This window comes from Phocoena sinus, chromosome 13 (genome assembly GCF_008692025.1).
Source record: "Phocoena sinus isolate mPhoSin1 chromosome 13, mPhoSin1.pri, whole genome shotgun sequence".
In the NCBI taxonomy this organism is placed as follows: domain Eukaryota; kingdom Metazoa; phylum Chordata; class Mammalia; order Artiodactyla; family Phocoenidae; genus Phocoena; species Phocoena sinus.
The window spans coordinates 58,870,320-58,889,849 of record NC_045775.1 but is presented as its reverse complement, the minus strand read 5'-3'; the positions used below and the strand labels follow the sequence as shown (position 1 = coordinate 58,889,849).

Below are 19,530 nucleotides of genomic sequence, written 5' to 3'. Positions count from 1 at the left end.
TTTTTAAAGTAATGATTGAATTTCATTACTGGTCATTATTAGCCTGTTCATATTTTCTATTTCTTCCTGATTCAGTCTTGGGAGATCACACATTTCTAGGAATTTATCCATTTCTTCTAGGTTGTCCATTTTATTGTCATATAATTGTTTGTATTGGGTGGGCCAAAAGGTTTGTTTGATTATTTCTGTAAGAAAATAAGCTAATTCTAGTACTAGCTAATTCTAGTAGCACTTAGTTGTCTTTAACTTCATTCAAAACAGTTTTGTTAGATTGTATGTGATGGCAGTCATATCAGCGTGCATTTAAAAAAAGACTATCAAAATTGGTGAATTTTTGTGTAGCCATTTGAATATTGAAGATGGAAGAAAAAAAGCAACATTTTTGGCATATTATGCTTTATTATTTCAAGAAAGGTAAAAACGCAACTGAAACACAAAAAAAGATTGGTGCAGCAAATGGAGAAGGTGCTGTGACTGATCGAACATGTCAAAAGTGGTTTGCAGGGCTTCCCTGGTGGCGCTGTGGTTGAGAGTCCGCCTGCCGATGCAGGGGACACAGGTTCATGCCCCGGTCTGGGAAGATCCCACATGCCGTGGAGCGGCTGGGCCCGTGAGCCATGGCCGCTGAGCCTGCGTGTCCGGAGCCAGTGCTCCGCAACGGGAGAGGCCACAACTGTGAGAGGCCCGCATACCGCAAAAAAAAAAAAAAAAGTGGTTTGCAAAGTCTCATGCTGGGAATTTCTCACTGGATGATGCTCCACAGTCGGGTAGACCAGTTGAAGTTGATAGTGATCAAATTGAAACAATAATTGAGAACAATCAATGTTATATTACGTGGGAGATAGCCGACATACTCAAAATACCCAGATCAAGTGTTGAAAATCATTTGCATCAGCTTGGTTATCTATGTTAATCACTTTGGTGTTTGTGTTCCACATAAGTGGAAAAAACCTTCTTGACCATATTTCCACATGCGATTCTCTATTGAAACGTAATTAAAACATTCCATTTTAAAAACAAATTGTGATGGGTGTTGAAAAGTGGATACTGTACAACAATGTGGAATGGAAGAGATCGTGGGGCAAGTGAAATAAACCACCACCAACCACACCAAAGGCTGGTCTTCATCCAAAAAAGGTGATGTTGTGTATATGGTGGCATTGGAAAGGAGTCCTCTATTATGAGCTCCTTCCAGAAAACCAAACGATTAATTCCAACAAGTACTGCTCTCAATTAGACCAACTGAAAGTGGCACTCGACGAAAAGTGTCCAGAATTAGTCACAAGAAAACGCACAATGTTCCATCAGGATAACACAGGACCACATGTTTCTTTGATGACCAGGCAAAAACTGTTACATGTTGGCTGGGAAGTTCTGATTCATCTGCCGTATTCACCAGACATTGCACCTTCAGATTTCCATTTATTTCAGTCTTTAAAAAATTCTCTTAATAGAAAAAATTTCAATTCCCTGGAAGACTGTAAAAGGCAACGGGACCAGTTCTTTGCTCAAAAAGATAAAAAGTTTTGGGAAGATGGAATTATGAAGTTGCCTGAAAAATGGCAGAAGATAGTGGAACAAAATGGTGAATAAAGTTGTTCAATAAAATTCTTGGTGAAAGTGAAAAATGTGTCTTTTATTTTTTCTTAGAAAACTGAAGACACTTTTTGGCCAACCCAGTGGTAATCTCTTATGATCCTTTGTATTTCTCTGGTGTCGGTTGTAACTTCTCTTTCATTTCTGATTTTATTTATTTGGATCCTCTCTCTTTTTTTCTTGATGAGTTTGACTAAAGGTTTATCAATTTTGTCAATCTTCTCAAAGAAACAGCTCTTAGTTTCATTGATCTTTTCTACTGTTTTTTAATTCTCTGTTTTATTTACACTCTGATCTTTATTTATTTTTCCTTCTAGTAACTTTGGGTTTTGTTTGTTCTTATTTTTCTAGTCCCTTTAGGTGTAAGGTGTTGACTGTTTATTTGACTTGTTTTTAGACACTTTAAATGTGTTTATTTTACATCCTCTTTCAAATTCCTCTTTAGTCTTCTTGCTTGCTCTCCGTTTTCTTTCATCTTTTATCATATGATTTATCATTTGGTGTTGCGAGCCCATCTTCAGAGGGGGTTATGGCTTCAGGAGTGGTGTAGGTTGGACTGGATGTATACTGCCTCTGCCAGGGCCACAGGGATCTGGATGGCCACGGACATATTTTGGAGTTAGTTTCCTGACTTGGTGCTTCTGTATTATGCGGCTGGCAAAGCATCTTACCTTTATTTCCCTGCCTGCTTCCTTGAATCACTGAGCAGCTTTCCCTGTCCCCATTCAATGTCTAGTACAGCCCTCGGAGCCTGATTTCTACAGGGGGCTCTGCTTTTGCCTGCTTGTCTTGCTGGTGCCCTGTATCTACATCAGTAGCAAGATCACAGCCTGAAGACCCCTCAGGCCCAGAGCCCCCAGAGCTTTGCTTCCTGCTTAGATTTTGTATTCCCTTTTTGTCTCCTGTGCCTGGGGGTTTCCTCCTCATTCCCTTGAGCAAGGCCACATGTCACAACTTTTAAAATCATATTTTATGCAGAATTTTGGATCTATTATATTGACCAGAAACAAGTCCAGAAATTGTTTTAGATTCCTAAGTGGTTGATTTGTTTATTTTCTTTTTAAGCAAAGGCAAGGAAAGCAGGAGAGACATAGGTATTAACCTATGCTTTTAATTTTCTGGTTATATTTATCATCTAAGAATATATTTAAACAACTTCAACATTTTGGTATTAATATGTTGGTGTTTTATTTGTGTCTTAGTGCAATAATGTTAAAGGGTGTTCATAGTTTTTTCAATTTGTTATTTATTTATTTATTTTTTGCGGTACGCGGGCCTCTCACTGTTGTGGCCTCTCCCGTTGCGGAGCACAGGCTCCGGACGCGCAGGCTCAGCGGCCATGGCTCACGGGCCCAGCCGCTCCGCGGCACGTGTGATCTTCCCAGACTGGGGCACAAACCTGCATCCCCTGCATCGGCAGGCAGACTCTCAACAACTGCGCCACCAGGGAAGACCTCAATTTGTTATTTTTTATTTAACTGTTTTTCTTTATATAATCTGCTACAAATTATACCTTATTTGTTGAAGACTCCAAGGCTTATATCGTAACAGCCATAGCTTCAGTATCCGGCCTGCAATTAGTCTTATTATGGTTGATAAGGGCACTTCTATTCTCTTTTTTTGTTATAAAATGTAATGCAGTATTTAGGAAAAAATCTTGAAAGAGGAAATATATACTATAAAAATTAAAACAGATAATTTAAAACTTGGATGTAGAAGTGGGAAAGGAGAATGGGAAAAGTAAAAGAATCTAAATTTATTTTATTTTATGGGGACAACTCAATGAGATACTTACATTCATAAGGTTGGTAGAAAAATGTAGAATTGAATATGTTGCATTTTAAAATTTATTTATCTTTTCTGTCCTCCACAGTTTCTTGTTCATATTATTTACTGAATGTAAAAGAACAGATGAATTAATAAATGAATGACAATTTTTTTTCAAATTCCAATATTTTTCCCTTAGCTAGAATATTTTTAATAACTATTTGTTTGAGTTCAGGAGTGTTACTTGCAGCATATAATGTGGTTGAGTCACTGCCTTTCTTTTCTCCAAACTGTCAGCACTTGTGCTGGAGGCACAATTAGGTTTGTGGTTTAAGCTAAATCCCTACCCCAAAGGCCTTTATTCCTTTTTGATTATGAATCAGGTGGAGAGCCCGTGCGGGTGTTTGCAAGTTTGTATTAGGAAAGGAAGAGAAGCTAGTTTCCCAAGAAATAAAATTGCATGGAGAAGCTGGAAAATATGCATTCAGTATGTCACTCTACGAATCCATAGTAAATTTGCATTTTTTTGTTATCTTCATATAGCATCTCTGCGTAACCTTTCAAGGAATGGCAACGCTACACCCCATGTCCATTCATGTTCAGAGAGGGGTTGGGTCCAAAGGCTTGCTTGTCTGGGAAGCCTTCTTTGGAAGGCGTTGGTGTCTTTTGAGTTTAACCCTCAGGAGTTTCTGATCTTAGGTTTATGATTCTGGTTAAGGAGAGAGGGAAGGCGGACTTGGATGACATCACAAATTAAAGGGGAAAAAAAGGAAGGACTTTAGAGGGTGCACGTCCAACTTTCACACTGTGACTTCTTGGGGATACTTCAAGATGTTTTCAAATAGCATGTACTCTTTGGATATGTGAGGGCATTTCCAAGTATCAAGAAAAATTAACTGTTTCAAATCTTTGGAATTATTCCAAATTCAGGAATCCCAGATGTTTGTAAAGATGCCATTGCATACCTGTTTAAATATTGAAGTGGGTTTCAAGATGCTATAGAGGGGAAAAGGCATACCCTTCAATTCTTCCTTTTTAAAAACAGTATAGTACCTACTCCGTAACGCTATCAGGAGGACCAAACTAGCGTGAATGGTTAGTCAATAAGCTTGAGTATCCTTTCCTTCCTCTTTGCTCTTTCTACCTCCCAGGGCAGCTGTGGCAAAAAGATGTGTGGTATTTAAAATGTCATAGCACTACAGAAAATACAGTATGTTGTTACGGTTTATCGCTGGAGATACTGAACCAATAATTATCTGTGTGATGAATGCCAGATGTAAATAATAACCAGGGCTCCTGGCATTTGTCTTTCCATCATCTGTCTCCCCATCTTTCCTGGACAGCAATCTGAATCACACACGTCTTTAAATTAAGAACTTGCCTGCTACAAATGTCTTGCGAAAGTGCCAATGTTATGACAAGTCATTTTTTTTCCCATGAAATGCACTTAGTTTTACTTCCATATGCCTGTATTTCAGGTCAGGTATTCACCCTGATGAGAGCTTTTTGGCGACTCCAAAGCAAGAATCATCCAGATTGAACAAACTTCCAGAATCTACACATGCAAGTCGCACAGTCTGGCTTTTAGTTTACTCAGAATTAATACATTTAGACCATTTATTTTTCCCTCTTGTGCTTGAGAGTCCCGAATACCTTGTTAAGGAACATCAAGCTTCGTAAGCCCTAAGCAGCCAGGGCCTGCACTGACGGCTGAGAGTTTTGAACTTGGTACAAATGCTGGTGGATTGGAAAACAAGTGCCTGCCGCCTCTCCTGATGGGAGCAAGGGCGCCGCAGCGGCTAGCTATGCCCTTGCTGGTGGCCTTTCTAGCAGGGAAGACCCTTCTCTGTAGTTTCCTGTGTGTGGCCTCGCTAGAAGATGGGGCTGGGGAGCCCTTCCCCGAAGCAGGCGAAGCAGGTGGTAGAAACCCCCAAACTCCACGAGAACTTACTGAGCGTCACTGACTCGTTGATCTTGAAGCTGCAGAGGACCCTGTCCACGTTGCGGGCGTGTCGGAAGCCGTTACCTCTGACAACTACTTGAAATGATTCTGAAACAAAGAATAATGACACGACACCTTCATGGACTGCACACCGTTAACCTTAAGTTTCCCATCTGCCCTGGTTTAGGGAGTCTGTTAACTATTTCACCAGGCTTAAAATATTAAAAAAATCAGTTCAGGCTGGGAAACAGAAGCATCGTGTGGGAGCCTTTTAACACCTATTCACTACCTTCTCACTAGTTGTTCACCAGGTTGGCAGAGAACTTCTTACTTTGAATTTCCACCTTGCCTTTCCCTTTACTCTTCCTCCTAGCTGGAATGCCTCCCCCACCCCCCCCCCCCACCTGTGTCCTGCAAACCTTACCCATCTCTCAAGTCCTGGCAGTTTTAAAACCTGTGATCTCTGCCACCAGAAGGCCACGGGGGAGGGACTCTCCACTTCTTCAATCCTCTTGTGTCTCTTTTACATATTGGATGCTGAGGAAAGGATTTATTTAGAACTCCAGGTGCCTAGCGTTTTTGAAAACCACTACCTGTGGGCATTCACAGTCTGTCCCGAATAGTGTAGCATGTGATTATGTACTGTCTGGTGTTGTTCTTTTGTCTTTTCTTCCACAACTAGAAAACATTCCTTTATGTTTAGAAATTGTTTGATGCAGCTTCAGCTCTCCTGTCTCTGCAGGGCACACAGTAGGAGCACCTAGTGTTATGTAGGAATAATTGTACTCAGCAGGGGATCGAAATCTTGCTTAGGAGTCAGCAAGCATTGCCCGTTTGAACTGACATTGGCCCTTAGTGCACTTAGAACTCTCTTCTGTCAAAGTAGAGGAGATAATATATCTCTGCGGGTCTCTAGCCCTGCATGTTAATTTCATGTTGGCATAATTCATGGTGAATTAACACGTTAATAAAACATTGATAAAGCAAAAATAATGATCCTCTATACTAGTCTTACTAAGGGAAAAAACCAGCTAATTAATTCATTAAATGTTTAGGAATATTTGCTTAAGTTTGATGGTAACTAATAGCCAATACTCCATTTTCTTTGATTTTTGTCATCTTTTTGTGTGTAAAAATTGGGGCTTGGGATAATGCTGTGTGGCATATAAAAAAGAAAAAGACTAAAAGTTAGAGGTTAAAACGCAGTATTTGTGAAAGTGGATCTGGAAGTGTAAATTGCTATCCAGATGGAGATTTTCACCAGAGGATGAATGGAATTAAAGGACTGGCATATGGGACTCTTCCAAACTTTAATAAATGTCATGCATCTATGTCACCTTCATTCTGGGGAAACTAATTTAGAGATCATGTTTGCCAAGAGAATAATAACTGATATCAATTGCTCCCTCTTTGTGTGCCAGGCCCTGTGCGAAGCATTGTATATGTCTGATGTCACTTAAACCTCACCACAGGGAGGTACAAATGAGAAAACCAAGCGTAGTGAGGTTAAGTAACTTGTCCAAGATCACACGGCTGGTAGCTGTCAGAATCAGAACTGGAATCCAGGTCTGCCAAGTATCAAACGCCTTAGGACTCAGCCATCATGTTCTTTACTGTTATGCTAAAATGTCTTGTGACATATGACTCATTTAGAGATTGACATTGTGATTTTTTAAAAAGCTTATTTTATTTTTACTTTACACAGGCTTGTCCATTTTGCAGAAAAATGGAGCTGGCCCAGCTGGGAAGCAGGAAACCAAAACCGAAGTAAAAGAAGCCGGAGGCACTAAGTGTGCCACAAGGAGAAACAAGTTAGAACAGAATGCTGTTTAGAGGTATCAACGACCTTCCCTGTAAGGAAATTGAGATTTTTGACGTTGTAAATGACTTGCCCAAGATCATGCAATCTGTAACTGGTAAGCAGCAAAACTGGGACTTGTACCCACCAGCATTCACTGCCGTAGTTTTGAACTATATTAAGGTTCAGAACTTAACTATGGTTTTTCAGGACCATAGTCCTATGAGTATTAAGGATTTAGATATGCATGTTGATGCATATATATGATTGCTAAGTTTAGAAGGATGGACTAGATGGTTTTCTTTAGATGTCTGCCTGGCATGTGACTGATGACACAGTTGGTTCAACAAGCATTCTATTAGGTGTCAAGCATTGTGGAAGAATCTTATTGCATCTTGTTTACTCAATTTAGCCTATAGATACCCATTTCTGGTTTTAGTCTGAACGCTAGACATCCAGAAGTCTGCCATTGGATGCTTTTGCTGCTTGCAAATGTTTTCTGCCTCACTGCTCTGCCTACTGTCTCCTCAAAGATCAGTGGAAGGAGAGAAGATTCTGGAAACGCAGGCCATGTGCCAGCTCTCTTCTCTAACACCGTGTCCTAGCATAACCAGTTCTGCTGCTGAGTCCTCAGTGAAAGAGGATGCCGGCATGGCTGCTTGGCCAGCCCTCAGGGTGTTAGGGAGGAAGACAGCAGAAACCCAGGGACAGCCATGGTGGAGACGGAGCAATCTAACCCCCGAGGCGCGGGGAGCAGATGAAGGAAAGGATGCCCTGGGAGGCACACCAGAGCAGAGGCGAGCTCCCACCAGTTTCTATGTGAGGATGCACATTTGGCCTCCAGAAGCGCCTGAGTATCTGCCCCGGCAGCCCGACTGGAATGTCAGCCCTTCACACGTAGAAGGTATGTAACAAAACCCTGTCAAGTGAATCTGTCAGCAAGAGAGAGCCAGGACACACCAGAACCAGGACATACTGATTTAATTCAGTTTGTTCACAAAGCCCTGAACCTGTCTCTCACCATACGTACATCTAAGTGTTTTTAGGCAGCGTGCATGTTGGTTTACAGCTCCTACAAGGAGTGCCTAGGGACTGGAGGGCATTAGGGAGGAATTTCTACTTGGAAATGATCTTTTACCTAATCTTTTAAGATACATATTCTTTAAGTTATCTTTAAGGTATATGTTTATTATGATTCTTTTGTCACTTTATTCTCAATTATAATTTAAGCTTCCTGATGGGAGAGGCCATCATATCTATTTCTTTAGAATCTTTGGCTGTGCCTCACCCAGGGCTGAGTCAGTCTCAGTGTAAGCTCGTTTAACGAACAAATAAATGACATCTTGGTATAGAAAGGGAGAAAGGGGAGGAGAAGGTGGTCATTTATTCAGGTACCAGTCAGATCTAACCCTGTTTGTTTTCTGAGGCTTCATCAGGTCATTGAATGAAAAGATGCTCAGCGTCATTGGTTATTAGGAAAATGCAAATCAAAACCACTCCACACTCACTAGAATGACTATAATAAAAGAGGTGGACAATAATAAGTGTTGGTGAAGAAACGAGAAGCCTCATACATTGCTGGTGGGAATGTAAATTGGTGCAGCTGTTTTGTAAAGTAGTTTGGCAATTCCTCAGAAAGTTAAACATAGAATTACCATGTGACCCAGAAATCCCATCCTATACTCAAGAGAATTGAAAACATATGTCTACACAAAAACTTGTACATATATAATAGCATCATTCACAATAGCCAAAAAAGTGGAAACAACCCAAGTATCCACCAAATGAGGAATATGGTATTCACACAATGGAATATTATTTACCCATAAAAAGTAACAAGTTCTGACACGTGCTATGACATGGATGAATCTTGAAAACGTTATGCCCAATGAAAGAAACCAGACATGAAAGTCCATCTATCGTATGATTTTATTCCATTTCATTTCCATGTGAATAGTGCAGATTAGCAAATCCAGAGAGACAGAAAATTGACTGGCCAGGGTTGGGGAGAGGAAGGAATGGGGAGTGACTGCTTAATGCGTACAGGGTTTCTTTTCAGGATAATGAACATATTCTGGAATTACACAGTGGCTATGGTTGTACAACTTTGTGAGTATATTAGACATTACTGAATCGTACTCTTTGAAAGGGTGAATTTTAGGATATGTGAATTGTAGCTCAATTTTAAAAAAGAAAAAACTTAAGGTCAATGAATAGTTTGATAAACTTATTCTGTTCCCTTTTTTTGCTTTTTTGTTTTTTTTTTTGGAAATGTGAACACATAGTTTTGCGATGACCTCAGTAAAGATCACCTATCAACCACTGTACCTGAAAATGAGACATCTGTATATTCACCATTTGCTCTGGTCACCTAAGACTTTTGTGCAAAATTAGTGATAGTTCCATCTTGAGAGTTAGCTTCAATTTGCTCTCCTATTAAATGCTATTGTAACATGTAACATCTAAAATATAATATAGAGCTGGATGTGTATTAAGTGCTTTCTGATGCCTAACTTACTCTAAGGTTTTTATTTTATAGCTATTTACTTATAAGAATTTTAGTGAGGTATAACTGACATACAGTAAGTTGTATGTAAAGTGTATAATTCGATAAGTTTTGACATAGGTATACAATCATGGGGTGATACCACAATAAAGATGGTGAACACATCCACCACCCTCAGAAGTTTCCATGTGCCCCTTTGTAATCTCTTCCTCCTGCCCTGCCCCACACCATGCGACCACTGATCTGCTCTCTGTTGTTGTAGACTGGTTTGCACTCTCTAGAATTTTATGCAAATGGAATCATATAGTAAGTATTTTTTTTTTTTGGTCTGGCTTTTTTTACTGAGCATAATTATTTTAAGACTCATCCATAATTATTTTGAGGTTTATACATAGTCTATTTCTTTTTACTGCTGACTATTATTCATTGTATGAAAACCACAGTTTTATCCATTCATGTGTTGATGAACATTTGAGTTGTTCACAGTTTCTGGCTCTTAAAAATAGAGCAGTTATAAACATTTATGTACAAGTCTGTGCCAGGACATAGATTTTATTTTTTTTCCCTTGGGTAAACACCTAGGAGTAGAACAGCTAGGTCATGTGGTTAGTGTATATTTAATGTTTTGAGAGACTGTCAGAACTGTTTTCCAAAGTGATTGTACCATTTTGCATTTCCACCAACAATGTATGAGAGCCCCTCCTTCAAATAGAAATATCTCTTAATGAAAATGAAGACCAAGGAGAGGATTAAACAATTGATTCAGAAGAGGTGCCTATGGGCCAACATGAGCTCTTTGAAAAACAGTGAAAAGTGAAAGAAATGAAACCACTTTTTGATGTTGCTTAAATGTGTCTGGTTTAAGCATCTAATTTCCAAATGGTAAACATGCCACCTACAAGTACCTTCCTTTGTGCTCACTTACCCAATTTTATTACGAACAACAGGAAACAACAGAGTAGGAATAATACAATTGCTTCTGAAATGACAATGTAAGGCGCTAATGACAATCTCCTTCCATTTCTGGAGGAAAAGAACTTTAAATGTAGAGCAGTTGGCAGGTTGCACACTTAATTCCAATTAGTTCCTTCCTGGAGTATTTGCTTACATAAAACACTGTGAGCTATTCAAGCCTGAGGCCAACAGTGTGGGACCAGAGGAAAATTGTGCTTAGACAAGACGATGCATTTCCTAAAGAGGCGCTGAACTAGGCAGGGCCAATCTAACAATGGATCAATTTTCCTAATTACACAGAGGCTCATCTGCAAAAACATTTAATTAGGAACTTTAAAAAAGAGTCTGTATTGGAAGGGAAGCAGAATTATTTAAATGCAGGTAATGTCAAAGGTGCTATAAAGGCTCTCCACAGAGCAGGTGACTTCCTACATATTTTAGAACAGGAACTGTAAGTACAGTGCCGTAAGCGCCATGCTCAACGGCAACCATATGCTTGACCTGGGTATTGGGATAATGGGGAGTGGTGGAGAGTATGGTAAACTGGAAAGAGTACATGCTTCTTTTAAAGGGAAGTTATTCAGTCTCTAATAATCATTATCTTGCAATAAATACAGGCCCAATGTTACTAGATCTGATTTTTCAATACAAGACAAAAATCTGAATTTTTAGGTGCGATCAGACTTTTAAATGTTAGCAATAATTTTTTTTTTTTTAATTGCAGTGTGAGTCAAAAAGAACATATGTGCAGACCAGACAGGGCTTGTTGGCTGCCAGCTTATAACCTCTGGCAGTGGAGGAGTTTGGGGATGGCTCTCTCTCCAAATAGTTTCACTCATGACACTGATTGAAATCCTTATTTTTAGGGCAGACGCTTACCTCCTCTTCGCATTAAGATTTCCTGTTAAAATGCAAAATAGTTCCAAGTATACTTTTTTCTTTAGCCATTAAACAAATAATCAGCCATTAATATCTTAGCTGAAGTTGAATTAAGTCTTTAGAAACTTAAAGTTATAAAGGAGACCCAAAAAGGGTTTCTCTGTATAGCACGTGGTTACAGATGGCCATTCTGCTGTTGCTCACGTAATTCTGGGGGTGGAAAGTTGAAAGCATCTACTCCATTGTCGGAAAGCTTTAGTTGTAAAAGTTGCGTGTGTTAAGCCAAAACCCGCCTCCTTGAATTCCTCCCCAATCTCTCCATGGTGGTCTCCTGAAGCTATTTGTAGTAAGCCTAATTATTCCTTTCTGCATGGGAATTCTCCAAATATCCTTGTGAGTGTCTCAATTCTTTGTCTAAATCTCTGTGGTCACTCTGGTCCTTCCTCATCCCACAAGCATCTCATTAGCACCTCTTTGAGCAGATCTCTGCTATAGTGCTTCATGCGTGGTTTTGTAATTTGTCTGAACATATGACTATCTCCTAGAGCAGACTGTGAGTTTCATGGGGGGTTGGGACCAAGCACGCATGTTGGTACTCACATCTTTTCATATTGCTTGGTACATAGTAGACATTAAGAAGTGATGGAAAGAAAGAAGGAAGGGAGGGAAGAAGGAAGGAAGGAAGGAAGCAAGGGAGGAAAGAATCAGTGACTGGAGTCTTGGAAGCTTGACTATCCTGTGTTCTCCTGTAAATGGACCTTGAAAGCTTGTTCGGAGGTTGTAGCAGGGGAGCACAGCTACTTGTACATCCTTGACTGAAGAATGGACCCTATTGAGGAAGGTCATCCTCTTCCACTGAGCATGCAGCTTTAGGAGGGATACACATGGGAGGGAAGAAGGGGACACCTGCCTAGCCAGCCAGATCAGCTGAATCAACCCTGGCTATCAATGGGGTGACAGATGTTGCAGCTGGGCTGCCCTCACATCCTGAATGAATTATTAATATGGTTTCTAGTTCCATCACCACTACTACTAGGAACATGCCTTTGTCAATGCCATTTTTAAAATATGGGACTTGGAACCATGGTCTGAACTTGGAATAGTGGAGCATGGTATTAGCTCTCTTGCCCTGGACACTGGATGGCTACTGATGCACTCTAAGATTGCATCAGCTGTTTTTTTTGTCAGAGGCATTCTTGTTGGCTCTCAAGATATCTATGCTTCTCCTCGCTTTTTCTTTTTCTTTGCACAAACTGTTACTAAGTCAGGTTTCTCTAAACCTGCTTGTACGTGAAACTGACGATTTGCAAGTTCAGCATTTTATATGTGTCCCATTAAATTTCACCCTATTATTTGCAGCCCAACACAGAAAGATCTGTGTTGGATCTCAGTTTTACTGTCCACCCAGTGCATTATCTCACTGCCTCTCTCAGAGCTCTGTTTGCTGTCAGAACCATGGCTGTTGCTGAGTTGTTGGTGAGAGCCAGCTGAGATCCCTGTCTCGGGAGAATGCAGTCATCAGCATAGCGTGTCTTAAGTGGACAGGCCAGGGTGGGGCTCCACAGCAGGGGCTGCTCTGGGGGCCAGGGAAGGGAAGGAATTCAGAGAGTGAGGGGAGGAAGCAGAGAGGAAAGGTTTTTGATGAAAGCAAGTTCTACCTTCTTCACAGATCTGTCTAGGGCTTGGTCTCAGCATTATACTTTACAAACATGAACAATATTTCCTTGTTCACGTTCTCCTCCAGTAGGTATTGAGTTAATGAATCATTTTGCAGACACTCTGAACTCTACCAAGGCTTCCCCAATTTTCTTTCAGTAGAGAAACATACAGGCACGTTTTTCTCATCTAGGTGTGATATTATCCACATCACAATTCTCATATTGACCTTCAATCCTTATTAAAATGATACTGACGATAATAATGTCACCTTCCTTTGTTGTAACAGTTTATGCTTTTTAAAGCACTTTCACATAAATCCCTGGCCCTGGCTCCTTGCAGTGACCTAATGAAAATCACACAGGGGGTATGCTTAGGTCTACTTGACAGGAGTTCACAGCCCTGGACAATGAAATGGCCTCCAATGTTTCATGAAAGCCACGCTTACTCCAGGGAATGATCAGCGACAGACCTTTAAGGGAATCCTTGGAAGAACTTTTGGTGTAAGGATATCTTGTGAAAGTTTTATTTTCTTCTTAGTAAACTTATTCTCTAATCTACATGTTTTAATCCTACTGATTCTAATTCAAGAGAGGTGGGAGCTTGCTTTTTCAAAACCTAGGCTAGGTCCCATCACTGTGTCTTGTATTAATTTTTTTATAAGAAATAAAGGAAATGGAAGGGATGGATTGGGAGTCTGGGGTTAGCAGATGCAAACTAGTATGTATAGAATGGATATAGAACAAGGTCCTACTGTATAGCACAGGGAACTATATTCAATATTGTGTGATAAACCATAATGGAAAAGAATATAAAAAAGAATGTATATATGTAGTTATAACTGAATCACTTTTCTGTACAGCAGAAATTAACACAACATTGTAAATCAACTACATGTCAGTTAGAAAAAAGAAATAAAATAAATAGAATTGGATAGTTTACTCTGATACAGGAAACTATTGTTTGTCCATAAAATATGGGATATTGCACATAAGCCAGAGATTTAAAAAATATTTAAAGAAAGATTCCTTGGATTGGATTTACCAGAGATTTGTCTATTTTATTGGTTCTACCAAAGAAACAGCTCCTGGGATAATTAAGCAGTGGAATTGTTTTAATTTGTTTAAGTTTATTAATGCTTTTTAATATTTTTTCTTATATTTTCCTTAGCTTTAAAAATATCTTTTAGTTAATTATTTTTCTTTTCCATTACATAAGAAACATACTGAAAACTACAAATTTGCTAGGATCAGATCTTGTGGACCCTGGTATTTCTGTGCCGTATTCATTACGTTTACATATGTGGTCTTTTTATTGTCTTGAACACCTCAGTGGGAAGTAAAGGAGATTTTGGTTTACTAATCTTTGATTCAAGAATTATTTAAGAAGATACTCAATCCGAGTGATCGAGATTTGGTGGGCTTTGGGGGCCTTGTTCTGCCTTTGGCTATTTCTAATTCTGCTTCATTTAAAATAGTTCAAAGTTCTGATAACTTCTTGAGATTAGGTGAAAGTAGTTCATAAGGGTCGAATGAGCAAAAATCGGTACATTGTTTGTTTAAGGGATGTATGAATCAAGACATTTGGTCAACGTTTATTGACCACCTATTAAGTACCACGGACTCTGTTAGGCAATAGGTAGTGGAGAGAAATAAGATTCCTTCTCTGTCCCCAAGAACCCTACAGGAGGGGAACTGATTATGCTAGTGAATTAACAGAAGCTGTATTCATTGTCTTTAGATGTTTTGATTCAGTACAACATTGCAAAACATCCAGTAGGATTGCTAAACTGCAAGTCTGGGGTTTTTCTTCATGAATGAGATAACCTCACAATTAAGGAACTCCCCTGTTTTCTAATTGTTTTAAAGTAAAGGAATTATAAAAATTGTGGAGACAGATTTACCTTGAAGCTAATGAACCCTAGTTAAGCCTCCTGGCACTGGGCTCATGTGGTCATATGCTTTTGTAAATTTGCAAAGGTGAGATTTTTCAATTCCTTTTCTTAAGAATGTTCTCCTGGACCTGTCTTTGTGGCAACCACATTTGTTCCTGCCGTCTGTGTTACCAGGTAGCAGTGTATTTAAAGGTCAGTAGATAAGCTTTGTTGATTGCTTTTCTTCAGGAAATTTACACGTCTCTGAATAGTCAGTCTCCAAGTACTGCTAACAACTTTAAATGTCTACACATATACTTAGTGTTTCGTTGTTGACACACACTATTCACTACATCTAACTCCTTGAAAAGTGTTTCAACTATTCTAAAATAGAGCCAAGAAGCTGGAATGGAATCCTCAAGGAATTACCTCATTTATACCAATAAAATTTGCCATAAAGAATAAAACTGCACAGTGTTTGAAAAAGCTTGAAAGTTCTTCCTCACTACTTATGGGGTTGCATGATATACTTTCTAGGACAATTTAATAATTGGCATTTGGGGGCTTCCTTGGTGGCGCAGTGGTTGGGGGTCCGCCTGCTGATGCAGGGGACGCGGGTTCGTGCCCCGGTCCGGGAAGATCCCACATGCCGCGGAGCGGCTGGGCCCGTGAGCCATGGCCGCTGAGCCTGCGCGTCCGGAGCCTGCGCTCCGCGACGGGAGAGGCCATGGCGGTGGGAGGCCCGCGTACCACAAAAAAAAAAAAATAATAATTGGCACTTGGTATTTTAAGAGACTAGAAAGGCGATGTTAACAGTGAACTCTCAACGGTGAAATACTACAGGTCCTGGAGCACAGGAACTCATGGAGAGAAAGTTTATCCTTTCTGTATCACCAGCGCTTACCACAGCGCCTGGCATTCAGTAGGTGCCTAACAGTACTTTTTAAATAAGAGTGATGGGAAACCTGTCAGGAATTATACAAAGAGAGCCAGAATGGTTGCAATTTTAGGCAGTCCATTATAATACAAAACAACGGTAAGAACGTGATTTTGATCAGTTAGAGAAAATACTGTGACTCAGAGAAGGCTGACTCTTTGTCTGAGTAGAGGCTTGCTGTATTAATGATAAAATCATAATGGCCTTTTACTGGGATAATTGGCGTAGCCTATCAACATTTTGTGAGGAATTGTGGATTAAGCAATTGATTATGATCAACCTATTAACTACGGAGAGAGGTTCAGCACTGATTAAATAATTAAAAATACCAGCATTTCAGAGGTGGCCTATGGTCACTGTGATGGCTGCCATGAGGATGTAGGGTTAGACTCCGCTTGTATCCAGAGAAGGGTATTGATGGTGATGTGTGGGAATCCAGTATTTCTGTAGTACTCCCAAATTAGTTCCCGTGAAAGGAGAGAATTTAGATAGGCTTTTCCAAACTTTCAAACAACTGGCATGTTGATCCCTTCTTCCCTTTTTTCCCTAGAAGCAAATTTATTCAGCAGTTTCTACTCCTCTTTTCCCCCCTCCCCTTTCCTGCCCCACCTCCCTTCTTCTCTACTGATGAAGTAAACACGTGACCTGAATTCAAACTCTCATTATTTGTGTGACAGCGATTAGCATTTAATGTCAGTTTACCTCCTGCACATATGGTGGATGGTTCAGCTGCTAGAATTTCGATGCAGGACTTCTTCAAAATCTAGGAGGAGAGGAAATCAAAAAAGTCAAAGCACAGCTTATTTTGTTAAAACAGAAAAGTGGGGTTTGCTTTTAGCTACCAAGATAGGAAGGCTCAGGGACATTATGTTGTCGTGGGTGGGTAAGTGGAGGATAACATTTTTACTAGCATCGTTAATGTCAAGCAGTTAATGAGCCAGCACGGTGCTAGATGCTTCTGGGTATCCCCAAAAATCCATAGGAATTATTCATTCATTTGATCTTTAGGCAGATATTTATTGAGTCTATGATACACCAGTCCTAGTTATAGAGAGGCTTAACATCTAGTTGAGGAAATGGGACCTACACTTGAAAAGAAAAATAACAATGGCCCAGCCTACGTGGTAGGTGCCAGGGTGAAGCGGCAGACGGTAGGAGCTACAGAGTTCATGGGGGAAATCACTCACTGAGGGCTGCTACATGGGGAAGGGCTTCCTGGAAGAGGTGGGTGCTGAGGGTAGGACTCAGTCAAGTGGGGAGGAGTAAGTTAGGGGAAGGTTAAGGTCCAAGCAGGGAGTGGCATTTGCAAAGATGAGAAACTAGAAATACATAGACCTCTTTAGCTGGAACAAAGGAGCTTGAACAGTAGAAAAACAAGTGATAATAGATAAGCTGGAGAAGTAGGATGGAGATGGCCAGCCCTCTAGAGGAGATGCATACTCAGATTACTCAGAGTTCCCTTCTAGTTAGAGAAGTGGAAATATTGCGGGAGAGGGAGGGCTTTGAAGGCTACTTGTTGTGCCTTGCTCTTTAGGAGGACCTTACTTACATGGAAATGTAGTCTTCCCCCCAAGTGAGTCTTGTAGGGTTGAGTGGAGAGTCTGGAGGACCCCGTGACCGCACAGGGAATTAATAATGAAGGCTTTTTCTGGCAAAAGCAGGGTACCTGACTGGTAGGGTTCAAGTTTTTCTCCACCATTTATGAATGCCGTCTCTTATTGCATAATGATTCTAAAATTTCGACCAAGCATTTTAAACAAGTATAGGACACTGAGTTGATTTACCAAGCAAAGGCAGTATCTTTATTTGGGCTTTACTTAATTTGGAAATTGAGATGGTTCAGAGGCCTGAAGGAAACTCTCTATTTATGAAAGGGGCATTTGTTAAAGGAATTAAGAGTGAAGTAAAATGTAAAGTCCATAAAAGAAAACAGCATCTTTTAGCATTGGGAAACACCCATTTACTTGTATGGATGTATTGACTTGTATATGCTTCTTTGTTCCAGCTTAAGTGACACACACACCACAAGATACAATCAAATAAAATACAATAAATTCAACAGGGGAGGAAATGGATTAAAGGGAAAATAAGGGGAAGATGAAGTAAGGAGTGAGAATAGCATAGAAAAATACATTTTTGGATTATGTATTATTAAGAGCTTATTTCCTTGCTAGGAGTGGCTCATGGATTTAGTTCTAAGCTTTCTAGTAGCAAATGAGAAGGGCAGACAATGTTTATGAGATTCTCAATCTGAAGAATGAAAACAAACCAGTTTCTCAGAAGAGATAATATTTACCCATTCCAGAGAGAAATCTGGGCGTCCTCATAGAGAAGCATTGTGAAAGGAAGTGAACAACATGCTTCAGAAAATTGTTCTCTGATGTACAGATGACAGAACATTCAAATGCAGTCATTGAAAGAGGCTTCCTCACAGCCATGTGTTTTAGGTAATTCTCTATACCTGAGAGTAATAAGAAGCAGCACAGTCCTCCCTATCTTCAGGAGGATTGGTCCAGGACCTCCGCGGACAGCAAAATCAGAGGATGCCCAAGTCCCTTATATAAAATGGTGGAGTATTTGCATATAACCTGCACACATTCTTCCATATACTTTAAATGATCTCCAGACTGCTTATCATACATAATACAATGGAAATGCTAATGTAAATATTTACCAGCACGAAGCAAATTCAAGTTCTGCCTTTTGGAACTTTCTGGATTTTTCTCCCCCCAATATTTTTGATCCCCAGTTGGTTGAATCTGCGGATGTGGAACCCACGGATACACAGGGTGGCCTGTATTTCTTGACAATTCTAAAATCCAGATTTCCAGCTGACATTTTTTTCCTGACATTCTTTCGGACTCTTTTACAATTTAAAGGCATTTTCGTATTTTGATTCCTCTATCTGTTTTCAGCTTCTACCTCATTCCACAGTCAAAGCAATTTGTTCCGTTTTTGTCAGTGTTTGCCTTATTTCTTCTCCCTCTGGCTTAGCCAGTCACCGAACATCTCAAACATAGGTGCAGCCTCAGTTCTCCCTGGTCCCCAAGGACCTGGCATCACCTCTGAGCCCTTCACTGACATTCTGACTGGGGATCAGGGACCCCAAGGATGTATCCTGGACATCCATGTTTCGCTTCTGGCTTTTCCATCCTGCCTTTCCGGTGGTCAATCCGGTCCTTTAGACGCAGCAGCATCCTAGGACCGGGGCTTGCCAAGATCTTCATCCAGATCCTTGCCAGTGACTCATACCCCAGATAACAACTGCCCTATCTGAGCTGTGATGACAGTCCACTCCCCTCTTCCCCCAGTTTGCTGCCATTGGGCTCTTCCTGGCTGAAGGGCCACCTTAGCTACTGGTTGCCATAACTCAGAGAGGCAGGCACGTCCTTCAGCATGTCTTCAGGCATAAATCTCTTAATAGGCCACATTGGGAGATCCAGAATTAACCCATATGGAGAACTTTATTAAATAGTGACATTAGAACGACACAAAGCTTTTTTTATGTTTTAAATAAAATTCCTCTGTCTCCTTTTATAAATCACTTTATCATCTACAACTAAAGATTTCAACAGTCCGAGAATGAAAATTGGGCTATGGCATCTATCCTGTCTCCATTCCC

General features: G+C 40.3%; 1 protein-coding gene across 4 annotated transcripts in view; it reads right to left on the bottom strand.

The window, feature by feature from the left end:
- The window catches only part of ANTXR1 (ANTXR cell adhesion molecule 1), a 244,359-nt gene that overhangs the window by 147,896 nt on the left and 76,933 nt on the right, over nt 1-19,530 (bottom strand). For all 4 annotated transcript variants that reach the window (XM_032652787.1, XM_032652788.1, XM_032652790.1 and 1 more), the window contains exons 9-10: nt 16,611-16,671; nt 5,315-5,413 (exon numbers count right to left, since the gene is read on the bottom strand). In XM_032652787.1, coding sequence (XP_032508678.1) covers nt 5,315-5,413; nt 16,611-16,671 — 160 coding nt within the window. The remainder of the gene's footprint in view (nt 1-5,314; nt 5,414-16,610; nt 16,672-19,530) is intronic.